This window comes from Mus musculus, chromosome 3 (genome assembly GCF_000001635.26).
Source record: "Mus musculus strain C57BL/6J chromosome 3, GRCm38.p6 C57BL/6J".
Classification (NCBI taxonomy): Eukaryota; Metazoa; Chordata; class Mammalia; order Rodentia; family Muridae; genus Mus; species Mus musculus.
Window position 1 is genome coordinate 66205806 of NC_000069.6, and position 21968 is coordinate 66227773.

Sequence of the window (21968 nt, forward strand, 5' to 3'; positions counted from 1 at the left end):
ATAGACTCAATTGAAAACAATTTTCTCGACCCAGCCTTCTGAGTGCTAAGATTACAGGGTCATGGACAGCAACATATTAAATACTAAATCAGGAGGCAAAAATCCTGGGGTTATTAAACTCATGGTAAATCTCCTGACATTGGAATCTAAACTTTACAATAAAACCATCTGCACCCAAGTCTGCGTTCTTTATAAGGCACAATCTGCTATTGAAATGTGAAGTCCACAAAGTTCCCATGTCACTGATGCCCAAACCAAGCTTTGATGAGCTACACAAATCCTGCATTCTTTCAGCAACTACCAGAGCTTCGGTTGAAGGACAGCCAGTGAGTAAGAGGCCCGTGTTGATTTTACTAAAGCCTCCAGTTTGGGGAAATTCTGTTCAAAAATGCTTCATGGTAGGGACAAGAAAGCTGGAAGCTTCATGGTAAGCTGGAAGGTTTCTCAGTTCTTCGCAGTCTCCAGTTTTACTAGAGAATGTCAAGATAAGATATAATTATTAAAGCAAAATGACTTCCATCATAATCCCAGTGCTTAGTAATGCCTTTATGCATATAAGAATTAAATAATTCCTACTAGAAAATATGACATTCTGTGGAATGAAGGGACTAATACACACATATGGAAAGGGAGCCATGGGTAGAATTACTAACTGGGACAAACCATATAGTTTTGAGATAACTAAAATCATCCTGTGTATAGATTTAAACTTCATTCATTCATTCATTCATTCATTCACTCATTCAAGTCCTTTGGAAGAGAAGAAGAACATAGCTAGTTCCTGGGAAGTCATACATCCGCAGTTCTATAAATGCTGCCTGTGTATTTGGGAGGGATTGCATGTCCTTCAGGAGATACCATGAGAGGTCTCTGGCTCATACAGCAGAAGTGTCAGCCAACTGCTCTGGGTCAGGGCAACATACCTGACCTGAGGCATTTGGAAATGGAAAATGCTCACACATTTCCTGCTCATTCTAGAAAACCCAATTTCCTAGCCCTTGCCCTTCAGGTCCTGTTTCTGGGAAAACAAGGAGTGTGACACCTGGTGTTTCTAAACATGCCGATCTTGTGTTTTAACTCCAACTGCATAACCCAAGCCTATAAGACTATGTCATCTGCCTGTCCGTCCCTTCATATAAAAATGGAAAAAGGAAAGGGGTGGAAGGATAGAAGGAGAGAAAAAGAAATGAGGAGAAAAAGAGTAAAGGAAAAAAGAATTTTAAAAGCAGACAAGCAGGTACCATGAAAATAAATTCCCCTACTCCCTGAGGGGTGTGGATGAAGCCATAGAAGGCCCAGAAAGCAGAACCATCTTGAATACTGTCAACAGCAACCATGACTTTATACATGAAACAAGAGCTGAGTATTTCTCTGTGAATCCTAATAAAGCTAAGTTTATTATGATGATGATAGAAAAGCAAGATATTTCAAAGTTTGTCCAATACATGAAAGCAAAGTGGTACCCTGGCAGGAGAATTTTAATTTCCATATACAGAATCCCGTCTCCAGGGCCACCTCATTGGGTTGACTTCATGTCTGGCAGAGTCCCATGTCTGCTATGAGCAGAGCAGTCACAGTGACAATGCAGATGGCAGGCACAGAGGAAGCAGCCATGGCTCTCTTCCCCTTGTGGCAGGCATGCCTCTGAACGAATTCTCCAAAGGCCTCCTTGCCTGGCTTGTCTCCCCATCCCTCATGAGCTAACCTCTTAACTGCCCCTCAGAATACCTTGTCCTAAAACTTCAGTTTGATGCTATCAAGATTCCCTCATGATCCAGAGCCAGAAGCCCAATGCCGGGGCCTTGACCATCTTCACTTAGGGTCTTTCTTCTTCCTCTCCCCCAAGGCCAAACTTCCTGGTACCCACTGCTTTGGTGAAAGCAGAAGGAAGTATCTGCTTCCTCATTTGACCTTCTGCCCACCTTATAGACAGAGGGCCTGGGCTAGCATCCTGCAACCAGATACCCAAATATTCAGCAGCCCTTTAAGATATAATCCTTCTGCCTGGTAAATGAGCCTCGCAACAATCTGAGATGCTTAGTTTTGATTTTGAATCTCTGCCCTGCTTAGCTTATATGAAGTAGAGAGAGATGACTCAACCCCCTTTCTTTCTACCCTTACCTTGTTCCACCTGGCTATCCCAGGCTAATTTAACCAACCTCTCAGGAATATGAGGTCACTTAACAGTGTAATGTAGATCCTAAAAAAAAAAAATTCTCCATAATATATGTTAAGAATGAGAATAGCTTGAAGCCCTGTTTCCAGGAGGGGATCCCCTCAGGGAAATTTCTCACAGTTCTGACAGCTCATCTCACAGCTAAATCTACTTACAAGCACTTTCTGGCCTTTGTTCCACATTTCCTACGATAAATTGTACAATTGCAATAGGAAAGGTAGAGAAAACTAAGAACTTTTGCTCTTTAGTTCTGACCTAAACTGCAAATAAACCCATTCCTTTTTATCGATTCCCGAATCCCAATTTTTTTAATGTAAAATAAGCAAGCAAATGACTCAGAAGGGCTCTAGTCAGTCATACTCTTAGAGTGGCTTGTGTTGGAATGAACGGACCCAACCGTGCAGAAGCATCAGGGGCAGGCTTAGGGTGTCTAGGAAAATTCCTAGGCTCTAGTGTCCTGGACTGTATTTAGTGAGGGGTGGGTTTAAGGTGGGGCTCAAGAAGAGGAAGCATGAACAAAACTGTCCAAAGCAAACAGCTGGAGTGAACCTCAGCCTTGAGCTCTCTGGTCCTTCCTGGACACTAGTCGTTTTTCTTTCCACCCCCTCATAGCAGTTCATAATGTGGCCTCACCACAGAGTTGAAAGTTTGTGGATACCTCTCTGCAAAGCCAAGGGTACCTTAAGAACAGAGTCATCTGAAAATTATTGACATTTCAAGACCTGTATATTAAGTAGAAGGCAATGTGCGTGCGTGCGTGCGTGTGTGTGGTGTGGTGTACTACCACTTAAATTAGTCCTCTGGCAAATTTTTCTAGTTAATCCAGACTTCATTAATTTCTAGAAATCTTTGAAAATGACTGCCATTCCTTTTGTTTATGACTTATTTCCTCCACACTGATGTTCTGGTAAAGAGGTTCTGCTGTGCAGACTGCTTCTAAAGCGTCTCTCTATTCCTTTGCTCAATCTTCTTCATGTTTTGTAAATGACTTCAAGTAATTATGCCAAATGACCCCTGGGCATTGTGGGCATGGCGACTGGCCTGGTGGATGATGTATGCGGTGTTGTAAGATTTGGCACAAGAATAGGAATGTTCTACTCTGTTGTGTGAAACCCAGGAAATGACCAGTTCCTCTGGGTCTGAAGAGTGAGGAGGGAAGACTTTCACTTGCCTCTCTCTGTCACTCATCTTTGCATGCCTGGGGCCAGAAGCCCATGCCTGGGGCTAATAACATGTATGCACACACATTAATAAATTCTGTTCTATTTGCTAGCTAGACCCAGGATGTCCCATGGCAGCCAAGAAAACACTGACTTTATTCTTATAAAGGCAACTTGGAAAACTGACCACACAGACTTTTCCTATAAATGGATCCTGCAGTTCCCCTGGGGATGCTGACCGTGAGTCACTAACCAGGAATGGCCTCTCTATCTGAGAAGAATAGTGTTCTTTAAAGAATCATACCCAGTATTATTGATGAAGGTTGAGGACTTGCCTGACCACCCATGTACATCTTTGAGCTTACAAGTGTGTAGATGCTTAGATTCATTAATCATAAGCTTTGTGTAGAGAAATTGTCTCTATGGGGTCTTGAATGAGGCCTCCTTTTATGGGAAAAGAAGGGTTAACAAGAGACACACTTTATCCCTGAACTATATCATGGTCCAAGGAAGAGGGTTTTTTGTTTGTTTGTTTGTTTGTTTGTTTGTTTTTTAAAGATTTATTTATTTTATTTATGTGAGTACATTGTAGCTGTCTTCAGACACACCAGGAGAGGGCAGCAGATCTTATTCCAGATGGCTGTGAGCCAGCATGTGGTTCCTGCAAATTGAACTCAGGACCTTTGGAAGAGCAGTCAGTGATCTTAACCACTGAGCAATCTCTCCAGCCCAGGAAGAGGTTTTGTTTGTTTGTTTGCTTGTTTGTTTGTTTGTTTTTTAGGCACACTGCTGACCAGTCCTGAAAGTCATGTTCTCTCACTGGTCTCAGAGGGTAGGTGATGAGTTTGCATTCAACAAACAAAACAAACCCAACCAACCAACCAACCAACTAACCAACCAACCAACCAACCATCCCAGGGTAGTACACTCATTAGAGATATCACTAATGACCTCTGTTTTAGTCGCTATTCCAACAAGAAAAACATCAGAAGAAATGTGAGGGAGGGTTTGCTTTAACTTCTGCTTTCAAAGATTTCAGACCATCATGGAGTGGAAAGCGTGGTTTGGGAGGCTCAGTCCCTACTGGGGTTTCTCACATCATGGAAGACCACGAAGCAGATGTAACCCCCAGAGGACTGTCCTTAGTGGCCTATAGCTGCAACATTCTGAAGTAGCACCACCAGCTAGGACAAAGTATTCCAGTACGTGAGCATGTGGAAATCGAAACCATCTCACCCTCCAGGTAACATCTCCTTTACCCTGACATGCAGAATCACACCCCTCCATATCCACCTGCTTATTTCATCTGGAGGGAATTAAGTTAAAATGCAGTCTGCATTTCTGGTTGCTGGTTTCTAGAAAGCTCTAGGCCCCTCTGTAAACTCTCTCTCCATGATCATGCCCCTGACCACTGGGAGAGTAGGTATTCTGTATGTCACAGCCTATGGCAGGGTAGGGTCTACGGGAACCATAGTAGGGAGGGGTGAGTGGAAGGTCCACTTTCATACAAAGAGAAGGGATGGGAGCAGCTGACTAGACAGTTCCCTCTCATGACCTCTTTTAGTGGTTAAAATCTGAGTCAGTGAAGTCCACTCAGTCACTCTAAGTGCCTCCTAGACCTGGTCTCTTCACTGTGGGGTCCACTCTCAGAACACACTACGTCATCCAGAGCCTGCTCCTCATTCAGCCCACTTCTGTCTTTTGTCATGATCTATCTCACACATTCTCCTGCATCTTCTGGACGCAGTCGTGTTCTCTGTGTCTCTCTCTGTCTCCGACTCTCTGTGCCTCTGTATCTCTCTGTCTCTCTATCTCTGTCTGTCTGTCTCTCTCCCCAACCCCCCCCTCTCCCTCTCTGTGAAAAGATTTCTTGGATATAATCACATCAGATTTTAGTTACCACTTGGCCTTATCTATGAAGCTTTGGAACCATGACAAATGTCCATTCAGATTATCTGTATGTGGAGACTTTAGGGAGGGCAGTTTGACTGTGATTTAGAGAGGGAGATAGGACCTTGAGCAGATGAAGGCCTGAGGGCTGATCAGCATGAGGCCAGTGTGAAATGTCACCTCACCAAGTCATTCCCCATAACTGTGAGTGATCCAAACTTTGGCTTTTCTTCCTATAAACTATAAAAAGCTCACTGTGTGGGATGGAATGAGGGGTGACTTCAAATCACCCACCCAGTGGCCATTACCTGAGGAAATGAGCTCAACTGCTCTCAGTTCCCTTTGGCCACTGTGACCAGGGTTGAGAAAACCAGCCCCCTCTTATAACCTTCTCTAGGGGAAGCTGCTTGCACCTAAAGAGGAAAAATGTACACGTCAGGCAGCCTGGCTTCAAAATCTTTCTTATTCTTCACCAGCTATGTGAAATGAAGCCCGGTAACTCCCTGGAGCATCTGTTTTGATCAAAGTAAAATGGAGGAAGATTAACATACATTGTAGAGTAATTGACAGGATTGAGTGAGCTACTCTGTGTTGAAGAGTCCATTGTAACTAGTCAAGCTGTCTGCAAATTTAGGCACGAATTCTAATTTCTTCATGTGAGAAATATCCACAAAAGGAATACTGTAGACTAGGTGCTAAGCCAGCATCCTTTGTTGGCTGTGACTAGAATAAAGCAAGGTGCTACCAGAGCACTTGGCTTTCAAATCTCAGGGTGCTTCAGACAAGAGAGGGGCCAAGAATTGGAGGAAAGAGATCCTGGGGGACCTTCTGGAATTTTTAGCTACTTTCTGAAGGACAGGGATAGTAAGCCAAGAAGAGTAAGAATCACAAGGTAAGAGCCTTCCAGAAGGAAAACAGCACGTGTGTGAATGTCCACTGCCCATGAGATAATACCCACTAGCAGGCCTCATGAACTAGCTCTTGGAAGGTTTGAGGCCAAGAAGTAATGGTGAATAAGGGCACTCATTGCCCTTCCCTGAGCCTCTCAGCAGCTGTGACATTCTCACACAACCACTGTGACTTCACATGTGAAATCACCCTCACTCTTGGACCTCTTTGCATTGGGTAGGTGACTTCAGGGCATGCTATATCAGCCTGCACTGGCTCTATTCTTCTCCATACTCAGTTCTTAATGCATGGGAGATGAGCTAACACAGATCATGTTCGTCTAGATAGAACCACTTTCTAAAAAATCACATTTGTTTTGCTTTAGTTCCCTATCTTCTCAGTCACTCCTCTCCAACTGGTGGTCCTAACAATGGTTTCAATAGAGAACTCATAAGCCCTTTCTTCTATGAGTCTGTGAGAATGCTACCTTACGTAGCACCAAACAACAACAACAACAAACAAACAAACAAACAAATAAACAACAGCAACAACAACAACACAACCCCAAAGCTGGTTGTGATCACCTGTGTAGATGTGATCTTGAGATGAAGATATTCCCTTGGAGTATATGGGTGATCTCAATGAATTATAAGGGTCTGGAGGAGACAGTCGGTAGACCAGAGTCAGAGAAGATATGGAAAGAAATATAGAGGCAAAAGTGATGTTGGTCATGAGTCTACAACTCTACTAGCCTCTGGAAGTCAGAAAAGGCAAGAGAGCCGACTCATCACGGAGCCTACAGAAAGAATCAGCCCTGTTGACACATTTTGGATTTTGGTTAATCCTGTCTGTGTGATTTTTTCTTATTAGGTATTTTCCTCATTTACATTTTCAATGCTATCCCAAAAGTCCCTCATACCCACCCCCCCAATCCCCTACCCACCCACTCCCACTTTTTGGCCCTGGCGTTCCCCTGTACTGGGGCATATAAAGTTTGCAAGTCCAATGGGCCTCTCTTTGCAGTGATGGCCGACTAGGTCATCTTTTGATACATATACAGCTAGAGACAAGAGCTCCGGGGTACTGGTTAGTTCATATTGTTGTTCCACCTATAGGGTTGCAGATCCCTTTAGCTCCTTGAGTACTTTCTCTAGCTCCTCCATTGGGGGCCCTGTGATCCATCCAATAGCTGACTGTGATCATCCACTTCTGTGTTTGCTAGGCCCCGGCATAGTCTCACAAGAGACAGCTATATCTGGATCCATTCAGCAAAATCTTGCTAGTGTATGCAATGGTGTCAGCGTTTGGAAGCTGATTATGGGATGGATCCCTGTATATGGCAATCACTAGATGGTCCATCCTTTCGTGTGATTTTTAATTGTTGAATTTGTGCTATTTTTCTGAAGTAGTAGCAATAATGAATAAACCACAGTACTGTGCCCATTCAGTGGGCCTGCTATTAAGTGGCTCAAAGATCCCGCAGTTGTGTTCCTTAATCCAGCTATACCAGATGTTCCCCGGCCTTTCTGTCCTTCAGCCTTTCTGGAATTGATTCCTGCATTTGTGATCTGGGTGACATTCCCTAAGGTCCTCCAGTATCTTGGTTTATATTTTATTTTTCTCTCACATCTTCAACTTCTTTATATTTATTCTGTTATTCATTTTTCTTGGTTTTTTTTTTGGTGGGGGGAGGTTCTGATTGGCAGTTCACACTTACATGGTCACTTCCTAACCCTTCCTTCTACATGCAACCCACAGTAAGTGGCTGCCTCTCCTCACCGCAACTCCACACATTGTTCCTTTGGGGTCACTGGTGATTCCAGATTGCCTAATCCAGGATCATTTCCCATCTCTAGTCTCTTTCACTTCTCTAGATTTCACTTCTCTTTTACTTCTCTTGAGTTGTCTTTCCCCTTTAGAGTTCATACCACAACTCTTCTTGGCTCATTAAAGCTTCTACTTCCTTTGGTTTCTCTCTCATTCATTCACTCATTCATTCATTCATTCATTCATTCACTCACTCATTTAATAATCTCTTAATCCAACCACTTTTTGTATTTATATCTGCATGAGTGTATGTGTTCATATATGTGCACATGCATGTGTGTGCTTGTGTGGAGACCAGATGTCACCTTCAGGTGTTGTACTTCAAGGGCTGTTCATCCTCTCTGTTGAGACAGGGATTTTCTGCAGGGATCTGGGAGTTGGCAATTGAGCTAAGCCAACTGACCAGTGAGCTCCAGGGCTATTAGGTCTTTGCCTCCTTAATGTTGAAGTATTGAAAGCAAATGCTACCATACTTGGGTTTTTATGTGGGTGCTGGGAATTGAACTCAGGTCCTTCTGCTTATTCAATGGGTACTTTATCTGGTGAGCTATTGAAGTTTTACTATCAGTTCAGTTATAAAGTTAGAGACTAGTTGTGAATATGTAGACATAAGTCCTATGATCTTTAAAGAGTTTATAGTAAACTAGAAGAGTCACATTGTAACAATGTCATTAATAGTTATTGTAATAGTTATTGAAAATAATATTGTTATCATTATTATCCTAAGGAGAAAAGTGAAGATGCATACAGGCAGCAGAGAAAACCCAGTCCTCTGACCTTGTTCTTTAATTTATGATCCCTGAAGAAGTAACAGCCTGTGGCTTGAGCCTGACCTATGGAGCAAGGATCTCTGGGGGGGGGGGGGTGCAACTGAGGTATAGGTCTACTTCCTGGTTTTCTATCCTGGGGAATCAGGCCTTACTTAGTGTCCAGGACGCCTAACCCTGCTCCTCTTCCTGGAGGCCCTTTGGCCCTCTGCTCTCCCAGCACAAACTGTGCATTTTTTAGGCTCTAGCCTGAGTACTACTCCCTTTAGAGGACCTCACTGTACCATCTCCTCCTAAGGCAGAGTCTATAACCCTGAGAAATCTACATCTACTACCTTATCACACAGCATCCATTTTCTGTCTGAGAGATTAAAAGGGAGATATTTTATTTTCATTATTTGATCCCTTGGACCAAGTCTCATATAAAGTTTGATTGTTTATTTACCATCACACACCCTCATTCATGTACACACACACACACACAATCTCATGTACATACACACACATACTCATGTATACATACATACCCCTCATATACATACATATTCGCTCATGCACACATACAAACCTCTTATGAACACACCCACCCACCCTCATGTACACATACACACTCATGTACACATACATATCCCTCATATACATACACATTCCCTCATGCACACATCCATACCTCTTATGTACCCACCCCCTCATGTACACACACATACCCTCATGCATACACACACACACACACACACACACACACACACACACACACTTCATACAAATATATTGTAAGTAGAGCTTCTGCTTGCAAGGAAACCCTAAGCACATATAATCTTGCTCAAATCATCCAGAAGCCTGTCTGCTGTGTGGGCCACCACAGTGAGTGCGTTTGGTAAACAGTGTACTTTTTACCTCCACATCTTTTCTCTTTGCTGCTACGTGCAGAAGCCTTAGTAGATGGTACTGTTCTGTCTGCTCCAATTGAGACATCAAGGCCAGGAGTTCTGCCAGGTGTCTGTTGATTGGTTGGGGCTGCTTTTCATATACAGCAGGTAGCACCCTTAACAGCATGGCATTTCCTATTGGGAGGGGGGGACAAAATAAAGGCAACAGCAGTGACTTTATCAACTCTGGAAGCAATGGAAATAATATTATTGTCAATATAATAATCTTTGCACTTAAGCATCACAGCCAATAGCCAAAAGTTCCGTTACATGTACCAGAGTATCTCATTCTGTAAAAGTGAGTCAGTAGAGCGCCATTCCAACTGATTGGAAAGGGGCGGATATTTAATGATACAATCAGTATTATTATTCAGTGAATTTTTCTTCCTGAGTAATGCTCCTCAGGGGATACAGGCGTGCGTGACAGTAAGCAGACCACACCCCCGACGAGACAGTTCCCAGAAAGAACTCCTGGTAAGAAGCAACATTTGGTTGATGTTGAAATGGAAAGCAAGCAGTGTTAGAAGCATAAACCTAAATGAAACTGAACCAAAAAAATGTTCTGAGGAATGCGCTCACATTCCTGAGGGGTGGGAGGCTTGCTTAGACAAGAGACATGGAGACGGTGCCTTAGTCTTAGGGATAGTTTTAAAGGTAGCACCACAAATTTAAATCCTCAGTTTTTACACCGTTTCAATGGAGGAAATTTGCACTTAGCTTGTTTGTCACATGTGATTTGCTCAAAGACATGTGTGACACCTGGATTTAAAGTGGCAAAACCCGAAGGAAAAAAATGTCCATAAGCTGTAGCATGTGGGAAGCAGCTGCTTGTGGCTTTACGTATGGATGTTTCACCCAGAATCCAGTCGGGTACTTATTAAGTGTCCCAGAGAATTTGGGTTCTAGAGGTTTCTCGAAGAAAACTGTCTTGATTCGATTTACAGCTTTTGATGCTAGGATTGAACCAAGGGCTCCACACATGCCAGGCAAGCACTCTTCAAATGGCCATATTCACCCCAACACTGTCTGTGGTTTAGTTTTTCTTTAAAGTTGGCTTTATTATGGAAAGTATACACAGGAAGAATCAAACAAGCAGAAAGTATACATATGTAAACCTTCATTAAGTGGAGAGGATGTGTGAATTTACAAAAGACATTTAATTATGAACATCAAGGAGAGAAAGCTTGAGTTTCTAGAATATGAGTATCAATATTCAGTGAAAGCAGACAAATTTAATGTATTTGGGTAAAGAATGTTAAGACTTCCTTTTCGTAGAGTAGTTTCAAACATGTCTTAGCAAGACATCCATAGAATGAAAAATTTTGGAAATAAATTAAAAAAAAATAGTTTGTAAGAGCCAGATGTGGTGTGGTACACATCTCCCACCTCATTACTTGGGAGACTGAGACAGGCGGATGACCACAAGTTCACTGGACTACGTACTGAGTGCAAGACAAGCTTGGGCCACATAGCAGGGCTTTGTCTCAAAGTGAAGCTAACAACTACACATAAAGAATTTTGCCCTGGGATAAGAGATGGCACAGTACATAAGAGCACTGGCTGCTCTTCCAAGGACCAGAAATTGAGTCCCAGCACCCACATTGTGGCTTGAAACCTCACAGTTACAGAGGATACAGCACCCTCTTTTGGCCTCCACAGGTACCGGGCATGTACTTGCACACAAAACACCTGGATGTATAAAATTAGAGTAAATTTTTAAAATGATGCTGTTCCCATCACTATTTTATAACAATTTAATATCAAACAATATATTTTGTTAGGTTTCTGCTTGCTTTTGTATTGTGTTTCTCCTTAAATTGGGGGAATTTTGGTTCAGTACATAATTGATGTAGAACACATTAGGTCATGGAACTCAGCTGTTTCTGCACACTGGTCAGCTGATGGGAAGGGTCACACTGAACGGGGCTGTAGCTAGAATCTGGGACAGGAATCTGCAGTATGGCTTTTACTACTATCTCCAACAAAGGCCCTGGGGGGGGGGGGCGTTCTGAAGGGGAAATCCCTAGATTAGTCATTTTTGACTGACTTCAATTTCAACGAAATAAACCCAAAAATAAGTGCCAAAGAACTTACTTTATTTTTCAGTTCAAAACTGATGAAGAAATCTGAATGTAGAAATTCTGTACACTTCTAAGTCACATTTTGTCTTAGATACCGAATGTCTCCAGCCCACATACAAGCATAAGAAACGATAAAAACGACAGCGATGTGCCTGCCATCCAGCTGCACCAAAACTTTGCCTCGTGCCATAAGTGTTTCCTGACTAATGTTCTTTTTTTCTCCTCAGAGGTCATCATCCCTGTGAAGTTAGTATTTCTCATTGTTGTGAAGGGTTTTCTACCTTAATTACATGTGTGCATCCATTATCATCTTAGAGCCGTTTTCTTGCCTTATAATTTTACATGAATAAATTAATTACATGCAGAACTCTTTGCAAACTATTTTATTCCATTCGCTATTATGCTGGTTTTCATTCAAATTGGCCTCTTACCTTTATTCTTCCTGTTTGCCCCTCTACCCCAGGGCACCATTTTGTTAATGTACTCTATGACTGAAAGACATTATTTTCTATAGCTTCCAGAAGAAACCATCAGAAAAAGGGCCCGAAATCACTCAGACTTGTTATCTTCTGTCTTCTGAAGTCCAGATCTAGCCATACCACTCATGGGCATATACTCAAAAAATGCTCCACCAAACTACAGAAACACCTGCTCTACTATGTTATAGCAGCCTTATTTGTAATAGTCAGAAACTAGAAACAACTCAGGTGTCCATCAACTGAAGAATGGATCAAGTGTGGTACATTTACACAATGCGATATTACTCAGCTATTAAAAACAAAGACATCGTGAAATTTGCAGGCAAATGGATGGAACTAGAAAAGATCATCCTGAGTGAGGTAACCCAGGCCCAGAAAGACACACATGGTATGTGCTCATTTGTAATTGGACATTAGCCATACAGTACAGGTAACTATGCTACAATCCACAGACATTGAAAGAACAGTAAGCATTTTTATCCAGTTCTTCCACATTGCTTTTTCAGACAGGGTCTCTCGTGGGCCTTAACTTGCCCAATAGGCTTAGCTGTTTAGCCAGGGATCCCAGAGGCTCTCTGTACTGGCATTAGGACCTCACAGCACCACATCAGGTTTCTTAATGTGGACTCTAGAAACTGAACTCGAGCCCACAGCCTTAGGAGAAAAGCACCTTACAAAGCTGTGGCTCCACACTGCCCTTTAAACAATATCGTATTGTCTCATATTGCCATCGCTTTCTGATGGCTTTAACGGTTTCAAACATACCCTGTCTTTAGCCGTGATCTCAAATAAGTGAAGCTCTTGAGCAGGGGCCTGATGCCTTTTGACTTTGTGTTGATTCATGCTTATGATGCCCTGTTCCCTCCGTGTCTAGCTATGTTTAACTGTGGATTCATTTTTATTGTGGTGGATGGTACATGCATGTGCATTCCAGATGCGTGAGGGCACTCAGGCCAGGAAAGCCACTCATGAGTCTCTGTCAGGAGCAGAGGAATTTACCTATGGAAATCCAAGAGGCAGCCTTCTGAGAGGCCTGGCCTGAGGGTAGTAGCCCTGCCATCATGATCAGGATGTGACTGGTAACCCTCCCCCTCCATCTCCTTTGTATATTGGAGACTTGTATCAGCTCAGGGGTATCCTCTGGGAGTGGTTCCCTCTAGATCTGTGTAGTTTTTTAGATCTTGCTTTATTTGGAGTTTATTCAAATGTTTTAATTTTTTATCACTATTATTATGACTTATCAACACCTATCTAGGTACTTTGCACTGGGGGAGGGGGCAGGTTTTACACACACACACACACACACACACACACACACACACACACAGTCACTAATGTAAATTTAAAACAGGACCTTGATAGGATATGTCAAGAATACCCAAGCACCTAAAGCCACTATATTCCCGCCCTCACTTTCCTGTTTTACTGGGTTTTGACCCAGCCATACTGTGTTTTTTAGTTGCTCCACCAGAGGAGTCAAGACTAGTTAGTCAAGATTGACTTCTAGAGTCATAAAAATTCTTAATGGGTTATTTTGGAGTCACGGAATCATTTTCTATAGCTTGGTCTTGAGAAAGTATCCAAAGGAAAAGTGAAAAAAAAAAGTTTTCCATAACTTCAGGGGTTGTGGAGTAATGAAAGCTCACACCAAATGCCAAAATGATAATTCGCCCTGTACCTCTGTGCTCCTCACCCCCCAAAGCGCTAGCACTTCAGGTTACAGCAACTAATCCTCAGGGGCACCAGAAAAGTCCAGCTTCCCTCCCCTTCTCCCCCTGACTCGCCTCTAATTAATCTGCCTGCAGTGTGGACCTCGGTGGTTTAACATTGTGCAACCTCTTCAGCTCCCTTGCCCTCCCACCCAACCCCCTCCCCCAAATCCAGGGGAACTCCCTCGCGCTGTGCCACCGACATTAGTCATTCATCCCGCTCATGCTTTGGAGCGTTTATTAAGGGCTTCACTCCTGCCTCACACTATCTCTCCCGGGCTCAAACTCGGATCACTGTAGAGTCTCGCTTCTTCCCCTGCGGCTGCGAAGCAAATTTCGCCTCTCCAGCAATGCACCTCCCTGCGATCCTGCTTTGTGCTCTCTGGTCTGCAGTAGTGGCTGAGACCTCGGATGACTACGAGCTCATGTATGTGAATTTGGACAACGAAATAGACAATGGACTTCATCCCACCGAGGACCGTAAGTTCATTTTTAACTCTCTCAGCGTATCAAAACTACATAACTCACTTTTTGGGGGGCGCGATTAACATAATTAACATAGATAGCCAATGAAGCAAGCTAAAATTATACTTTATTTGTGAAAGCAAGGACTGGGGGAAAAAAGGAAAGCAAGAAAGCAAGGACTATCTGAGAAAAGCCAGAGGTTTTAAATTATTTTTGTAACATTTATGATGAGTTAAGTTATACGAAATCTTTAACTGTTTTTAGCTATATTAATGGCATTTTCTCAGTTAGTTTAACATGTCCTATAAAGAATAGTCCTGTGTCATCTTTGAGTTTACACGCACGCTGTTTTCAGAGCTATCCTTAGAAGGAGAGCGGTTGCTGGGGACAGGCTGAAACTTGGAGTCACCAAGAGTGCAACCCATGGCCACCCAGGACAAGCTGATAACACTTGTGTGTGTCCTGCGTTCTAGCCACGCCATGCGACTGCCGCCAGGAGCACTCGGAGTGGGACAAGCTGTTCATCATGCTGGAGAACTCGCAGATGCGGGAGGGCATGCTGTTGCAGGCCACCGACGACGTCCTCCGTGGAGAGCTGCAGCGGCTGCGGGCAGAGCTGGGGCGGCTGGCGGGCGGCATGGCGAGGCCGTGCGCAGCCGGTGGCCCCGCAGACGCCAGGCTGGTGCGGGCGCTGGAGCCGCTGCTGCAGGAGAGCCGTGACGCGAGCCTCAGGCTGGCGCGCCTGGAGGACGCGGAGGCGCGGCGACCCGAGGCGACAGTGCCTGGCCTAGGCGCTGTGCTGGAGGAACTGCGGCGGACGCGCGCCGACCTGAGCGCCGTGCAGAGCTGGGTCGCCCGCCACTGGCTGCCCGCAGGTAAGCCCACGGTCGGCTCTGTCCCTAGAGGCAAGCTTTTGTGGGGACCCTCACACTCAGAGCCCCAGTACTTTTCATAGGCACACTCACAGAGCTCACACCACGCCAGGCAGGCTCATTGCCTTTTAAAAGTATTTCCAAGCCCGAGGAACCCAAAAGAAAAAAACGAGGATTTAAACCATCAGTCTGGAAGTTGACGTCAGAGGTTCCTGATACCGGATCCGACCAGATATTGAAGGAGTCCATTGGCAGGTGTTTAACAGTGACCCTCCTCGCTGCCCCGAGTCCCTCCGTTAGGGATTTCCAAGTCTTCTAATTTTATCCCGTCACTTTCTTTAGGCCAGCTCCTGTTTCCTCCGACTATTTCAGGGCCCTGGCTAACTTCAGCGACTTTCCCAGCCCCTTGGCCGACTCCTCCCCCTCTGCTCCTTCTGAGTTGACTGGAGCCTAATTGGATCTCCTGCAGACTCAGCAGAATCCCTTCAGGGTTCCCTCATCCCAGTTTAGTTCCACAGTGAAGGTCAAGGGGGGCATGCTTTATAAAGTCAGGCGCAGGAGTCAGAGGGAGTAGATGACGGCTTTATCCAGTCCCCCAGGACCACACAAGAAAGGGACTATTCAGACTGTGCAACTTGTCAAAGCCCCACATGAACTCCATAAAACTCCCAACTGATGAGGGCCCCTTTGGTATACTCTTAAAAGCTAACAAAACAGGAAGAACATTGGAGCCTAGTAATTCGGGTTCTTAAGTCAAATTTCTGACGGGAGCAGTGATGTTTTGTTGTAGATTATTCTAGAAAATTAGTGCCCTATGCAGACAAATAGCCCTGGTACTCCTCATGAGTCTCAGAAACAATGACAAGCAATACCACCCTATGCCATATTTCCAATGAAATGAAGCTTATTGGATGGGGTAGGAGGAAGGACACTCCAGAGCACAGTTCATTCCTTTATAGAAACTATCCTACAATCAGTCCCTCCTATCTACTTGAGCTATAGGGGTCATGCCCTTAAGTTCAAAGCACAATTCTTCAGACAAAAAGCATAAATCAACCCTAAAGCAAACCCTCTATGTGATAACTTTGTGACAATTTTAAATGCATGGATTTTTTTGTTTGTTTGTTTTGCAAGCTCTGTAGAGTCATGCACATATAATGTGCCCCTTAAAGGAAGAATTACTTTGTCTCCTCATCTGTTAGAAAATGTATACATTTCCGAATTCTAAACTGTTGTTGGTGCTTACTAGCCAATCATACTTGCACCTACAGTCTTTGACTGGTCCTCTCTTTCTCTCCTGCCAACTTGGTCCCCAGAGGACACCTAATTATGTTGTGGTCTGCCTCCTAAGAACCTGGTTTTCATTTTGCTTGGTCTCTGATAATATAATTACAAAGACTTATTAGTTGAAAGCCACTTCATGAGAGAGTTCCTGACATTTCAAAGACGTCTCAAGGGCCTCCTTCACTGTTCTGCACAAGAACCCCACACAATCTGCTAACATACTACTTTACGGCATGAACTCAGGTAGCTACCATGGCCGACAGGGATGCTGGGTCTCCCAGAGACAGTCATGGGCAGCCCTGGAATGTAATCTGCACTGCCTGGCCTTATTTAAACAGGAAGGCAGTTAATTAGGTTGTAGTCAATGCCCCCTTGGACTGTATTTTGAACTTACAGAGGCCAGGAGATTCCAAATGCACAGAAATGAGTCTTTTGTTTCCAAAATCATTATTTGATTGAATTGTTGTAGCTAGAGGAAGAATCCTACCTTGAAAATGCCTCATTTAAATTTTTTTCATGAATGGTTAGAATTTTTTTAAAGAGTTCTGTTATCATTTGGGGGCATTGCTACCATGGTTGCTCTTATACAATTTTTCTATATTTCAATTTTTCTTTGACTATCACTAAAAGATATGGTCTATGTTTGTTTGATAGTTTTTGGACTGAGCCTAGCTCGGAGCCACTAATGGGAATTTACTAAACTTTATAGGACATTTGATATCCACATGTTCTACTGAATTACCAGCTAGTGCTTAAATGTTCTGGGAGTGACTTTTCAAAGCTTCCTCATAGCATCTCCTTTGGGTTATTATAAAGAGAACATCTAGCCTACCTTAGTTTTTTTCAGATACACCGAGAAGCAGAACCCCTATATTCAAGGCCTTAGCACTTCCCAAGTCTTCACCTTGGCATCTTATCTGGGGATGCAGCCTCAAGAGCAGCAGAGGTTGGGTAGATGAGTCTCGTGTCCATGTTCAAGGCCCATGTCTTCTGAATGTTCTCAGCAGAAACACAATCTCTTATAAAAGTCTTCAGAAAAATTCCCTTTTTAAAAGCATTTTCTATAGTGGTGTGACTATAAAATTTATAAGTTTAAAAGCATATTCTTGGCCTGCCTAGATTTGAGTGCAGTATACTTGTAACTTACAGACTTGCAGTCCTGGGTCATATCCCCCCTTAAGTATAGACAACACTAAAGGCTGATAAGATTATAAACTTCATCAAAACCTGTATGATTCTCACTAGCAGTAAATTATTCAGAATTCAGGTCTTCTATTAAGAGGCAATATAATGTGTTGGCCTCTGCCAGCAGACCAACCAAACTAAAGCCCGAGCTTTAAAATTTAGCTACTACAGAAGCATAGGTTATTTTGCCTCAGTTTTCCCACCCATAAATTGGGATTAAGAAGACTTCAAAAGCAAGTATGAAGATGTATTAAGGTGATGGACAAATTGGTTAGAACACTATCTGGGACATAGGAAGTACCTGATAAACACCAGTCATCATTACTACACTTTGCTTCCTGTCAAAGCTCAGTTTGCAAGTGGTCCTGGTGTGCACAGCAGTAATTTCAGTCCCTTGAAGGTGGAGACAGGAGAGTCAGAAGCTAGAAGTTATCCTTAGCTATATGTACAATGGTCAGTCCAAGCTACATGAGGACTTGTTTCACACAGCCAATAATAATGGTAAGACACTGTAGTTTCCTATAAACTCTGAAAAGGTACCAATATCCAAGATCATATGGTATATGAAACTGTATTCCCTAGTGACATGGCTCTTCTAAAACATTATTTTAAAAGACGTGCTGATAATGGCTACCTAGACTGAGCTAGGTCCATTGATTTTTATAGATTTACTGTTTTAAGATCATGGCAAAGCTAAGAAGGGAATAGAATAGTTTCTTAAAAAGTACTTAGAAACAATAGAATCTTCTGAAATTGTGATTCAACAGTTCAATAAAAGACATAGAAAGAAAAGCAGATTGAATGGGAAATGATTATTCAACATAGTTTTGGTTATTTGTGGGTTGAGTTGGCACTTTCTTTCTGTTTGCAAATGTCTTTACTTAGTTGCTTTACTGAATAAGCCAAGCTTTTCTTCCTTACTTTTACTTTCTTTGCTCTGTAGAGATCAGACTGGAGGCCCCATGAGTCATAACACAGCAGTGTATATAGTTATCAAATATAGTTAATATAACTGAATATCAAAATAACTCTGGAACTGAAATCCACCCCCCTTGTATTCTCTTGCTACTCCAGGTTGTGAAACAGCAATTTTCTTCCCAATGCGTTCGAAGAAGATTTTTGGAAGCGTGCATCCTGTGAGACCAATGAAGCTTGAATCTTTTAGTACTTGCATTTGGGTCAAAGCCACAGATGTATTAAACAAAACCATCCTGTTTTCTTATGGCACAAAGTGGAACCCCTATGAGATTCAGCTGTACCTCAGTTCCCAGTCCCTAGTGTTGGTGGTGGGTGGAAAGGAGAACAAGCTGGCTGCAGACACTGTGGTGTCCCTGGGGAGGTGGTCCCACCTGTGTGGCACCTGGAGTTCAGAGCAGGGGAGCATGTCCCTGTGGGCAAACGGGGAGCTGGTGGCTACCACTGTAGAGATGGCCAAAAGTCACTCTGTTCCTGAGGGTGGACTCCTACAGATTGGCCAAGAAAAGAATGGTTGCTGTGTAGGTGGGGGCTTTGACGAATCATTAGCATTTTCTGGAAGAATCACAGGCTTCAATATCTGGGATCGGGTTCTCAGCGAGGAGGAGATACGGGCCAGTGGAGGAGTCGAATCCTGTCACATCCGGGGAAATGTCGTCGGGTGGGGAGTCACAGAGATTCAGGCGCACGGAGGAGCCCAGTATGTTTCTTAAGTGTTGTGAAAATCTACTTGAAGCCAAAGGAGACTCACATTTTAAATATGCCAGTTGGAAAAGTCTGAAAACTTCGGTGCGTAATAGACGAATGAAGGAGAGACTTGAGATTGTCTTTGTTTATCTTGGCAAAATACTGAATACACAGTTGAAGGGAAGGCTTGAGAGAGGGCTCCGGGATGTTGTTACTAAGCCTTATACTGTGGTGCTTTCAGATTAATGTCTGCCTCTGTCAGATAAACCCTCAGATAACTAAACAGGACTGGACTCTGAACAGAGGGACGATTGTGTGACTTTTTTTTTTTTTTATTTTGGTTAATTTTATTTTGGCCAGAGACATTTTTATATTGGAAGAATAACAAAACAAGCTCTGTTGCCCATTGTTCATTCTTTCTGGTGTGTATTTTGTGACAAAAGAGATGATGAGAAAACCATATTTATACCACAAAGTGACTTATTAACGAACATAAATGTAGCTTACGTGTTATAATCCAATGTTCCATTTGGGAGAAGGTAGTTGTGTAATTTATATTGTGAAATGTATTTGTATTAATTTTATTTTTGTAAAAGTCTACTGTAAATAAAATGTTTTATAAAGCTAGCCCGTGTCCTCAAAACTTAAGTTTAAGAGCGGGATTGAAGCAAATCCACATTTGTTCATTTAGAGTAGGTAAGTTGTTTTCAGAGACTGCTATGAAAACAGCAGTAGTTTATATAGTTAGAAGCAAACTCTACTGCTGCTATAAGCTTTTGTGTCCTACAGGTTGTAAGAAATAGGGTCTTAGCTAAATGCATTCATCTCTTTGGGCTTTAGTGTTTTCAACTGAGGAGCAGAGGAAGAAATGACTTAATGAGTCTGTGAGCTTGTACAATTTTCTGCCCTGTTGTAACACAAACAAACATGTATAATCTGAGCTCTCCATGTACACATGGCACATGTATGCAATGGTCAGATGCATGTTCTAGCTCTCGACATTGCCACACAAAGCTTTTATCTACAAAATTCATATTCAAGAACTTCCCAATCAAGTTACCAGAAAAACTAGAAAATGAAAGAGCTCATCATGTTTTATGTAAATTTTTTTTTTCCATTTTTTATTAGGTATTTAGCTCATTTACATTTCCAATGCTATACCAAAAGTCCCCCTTACCCACCCACCCCCACTCCCCTACCCACCCACTCCCCCCCTTTGGCCCTGGCGTTCCCCTGTACCGGGACACACAAAGTCTGCGTGTCCAATGGGCCTCTCTTTCCAGTGATGGCCGACTAGGCCATCTTTTGATACATATGCAGCTAGAGTCAAGAGCTCAGGGGTACTGGTTAGTTCATAATGTTGTTCCACCTATAGGGTTGAAGATCCCTTTAGCTCCTTGGGTACTTTCTCTAGCTCCTCCATTGGGAGCCCTGTGATCCATCCATTAGCTGACTGTGAGCATCCACTTCTGTGTTTGCTAGGCCCCGGCATAGTCTCACAAGAGACAGCTACATCTGGGTCCTTTCGATAAAATCTTGCTAGTATATGCAATGGTGTCAGCGTTTGGATGCTGATTATGGGGTGGATCCCTGGATATGGCAGTCTCTACATGGTCCATCCTTTCATCTCAGCTCCAAACTTTGTTTCTGTAACTCCTTCCATGGGTGTTTTGTTCCCACTTCTAAGGAGGGGCATAGTGTCCACACTTCAGTCTTCATTTTTCTTGAGTTTCATGTGTTTAGGAAATTGTATCTTATATCGTGGGTATCCTAGGTTTTGGGCTAGTATCCACTTATCAGTGAGTACATATTGTGTGAGTTCCTTTGTGATTGTGTTACCTCACTCAGGATGATGCTCTCCAGGTCCATCCATTTGGCTAGGAATTTCATAAATTCATTCTTTTTAATAGCTGAGTAGTACTCCATTGTGTAGATGTACCACATTTTCTGTATCCATTCCTCTGTTGAGGGGCATCTGGGTTCTTTCCAGTTTCTGGCTATTATAAATAAGGCTGCTATGAACATAGTGGAGCATGTGTCCTTCTTACCAGTTGGGGCTTCTTCTGGATATATGCCCAGGAGAGGTATTGCTGGATCCTCCGGTAGTACTATGTCCAATTTTCTGAGGAACCGCCAGACTGATTTCCAGAGTGGTTGTACAAGCCTGCAATCCCACCAACAATGGAGGAGTGTTCCTCTTTCTCCACATCCTCGCCAGCATCTGCTGTCACCTGAATTTTTGATCTTAGCCATTCTCACTGGTGTGAGGTGGAATCTCAGGGTTGTTTTGATTTGCATTTCCCTGATGATTAAGGATGTTGAACATTTTTTCAGGTGCTTCTCTGCCATTCGGTATTCCTCAGGTGAGAATTCTTTGTTCAGTTCTGAGCCCCATTTTTTAAGGGGGTTATTTGATTTTCTGAGGTCCACCTTCTTGAGTTCTTTATATATGTTGGATATTAGTCCCCTATCTGATTTAGGATAGGTAAAGATCCTTTCCCAGTCTGTTGGTGGTCTTTTTGTCTTATAGACAGTGTCTTTTGCCTTGCAGAAACTTTGGAGTTTCATTAGGTCCCATTTGTCAATTCTCGATC

The 21968-nt window shown here is 43.1% G+C and overlaps 2 protein-coding genes across 5 annotated transcripts in view; one reads left to right on the forward strand and one right to left on the reverse strand.

The window, feature by feature from the left end:
• The window catches only part of Veph1 (ventricular zone expressed PH domain-containing 1), a 243417-nt gene that overhangs the window by 152248 nt on the left and 69201 nt on the right, over positions 1–21968 (reverse strand). For 3 of the 4 annotated variants that reach the window (NM_145820.3, XM_006502143.4, XM_006502142.4), the window contains exon 5: positions 9606–9772. The exons of the other annotated variant lie outside the window; for it this stretch is intronic. In NM_145820.3, coding sequence (NP_665819.2) covers positions 9606–9772 — 167 coding nt within the window. The remainder of the gene's footprint in view (positions 1–9605; positions 9773–21968) is intronic. 4 annotated transcript variants of the gene reach the window in all.
• Positions 14082–20001, forward strand: Ptx3 (pentraxin related gene). The gene is made up of 3 exons (NM_008987.3): positions 14082–14386; positions 14845–15246; positions 18787–20001. Exons 1-3 carry the CDS (start codon positions 14257–14259, stop codon positions 19398–19400), a joined length of 1146 nt encoding a protein of 381 aa, NP_033013.3. The 5' UTR covers positions 14082–14256; the 3' UTR covers positions 19401–20001.

Excerpts from the sequence above, each read along its gene's own strand:
- Ptx3 (NM_008987.3), top strand. The coding sequence starts at position 14,257 with ATGCACCTCCCTGCGATCCTGCTTTGTGCTCTCTGGTCTGCAGTAGTG. Across the intron at positions 14,387-14,844 it reads ACTTCATCCCACCGAGGACC|CCACGCCATGCGACTGCCGC; the intron begins GTAAGTTCATTT and ends CCTGCGTTCTAG. Across the intron at positions 15,247-18,786 it reads CCGCCACTGGCTGCCCGCAG|GTTGTGAAACAGCAATTTTC; the intron begins GTAAGCCCACGG and ends TTGCTACTCCAG.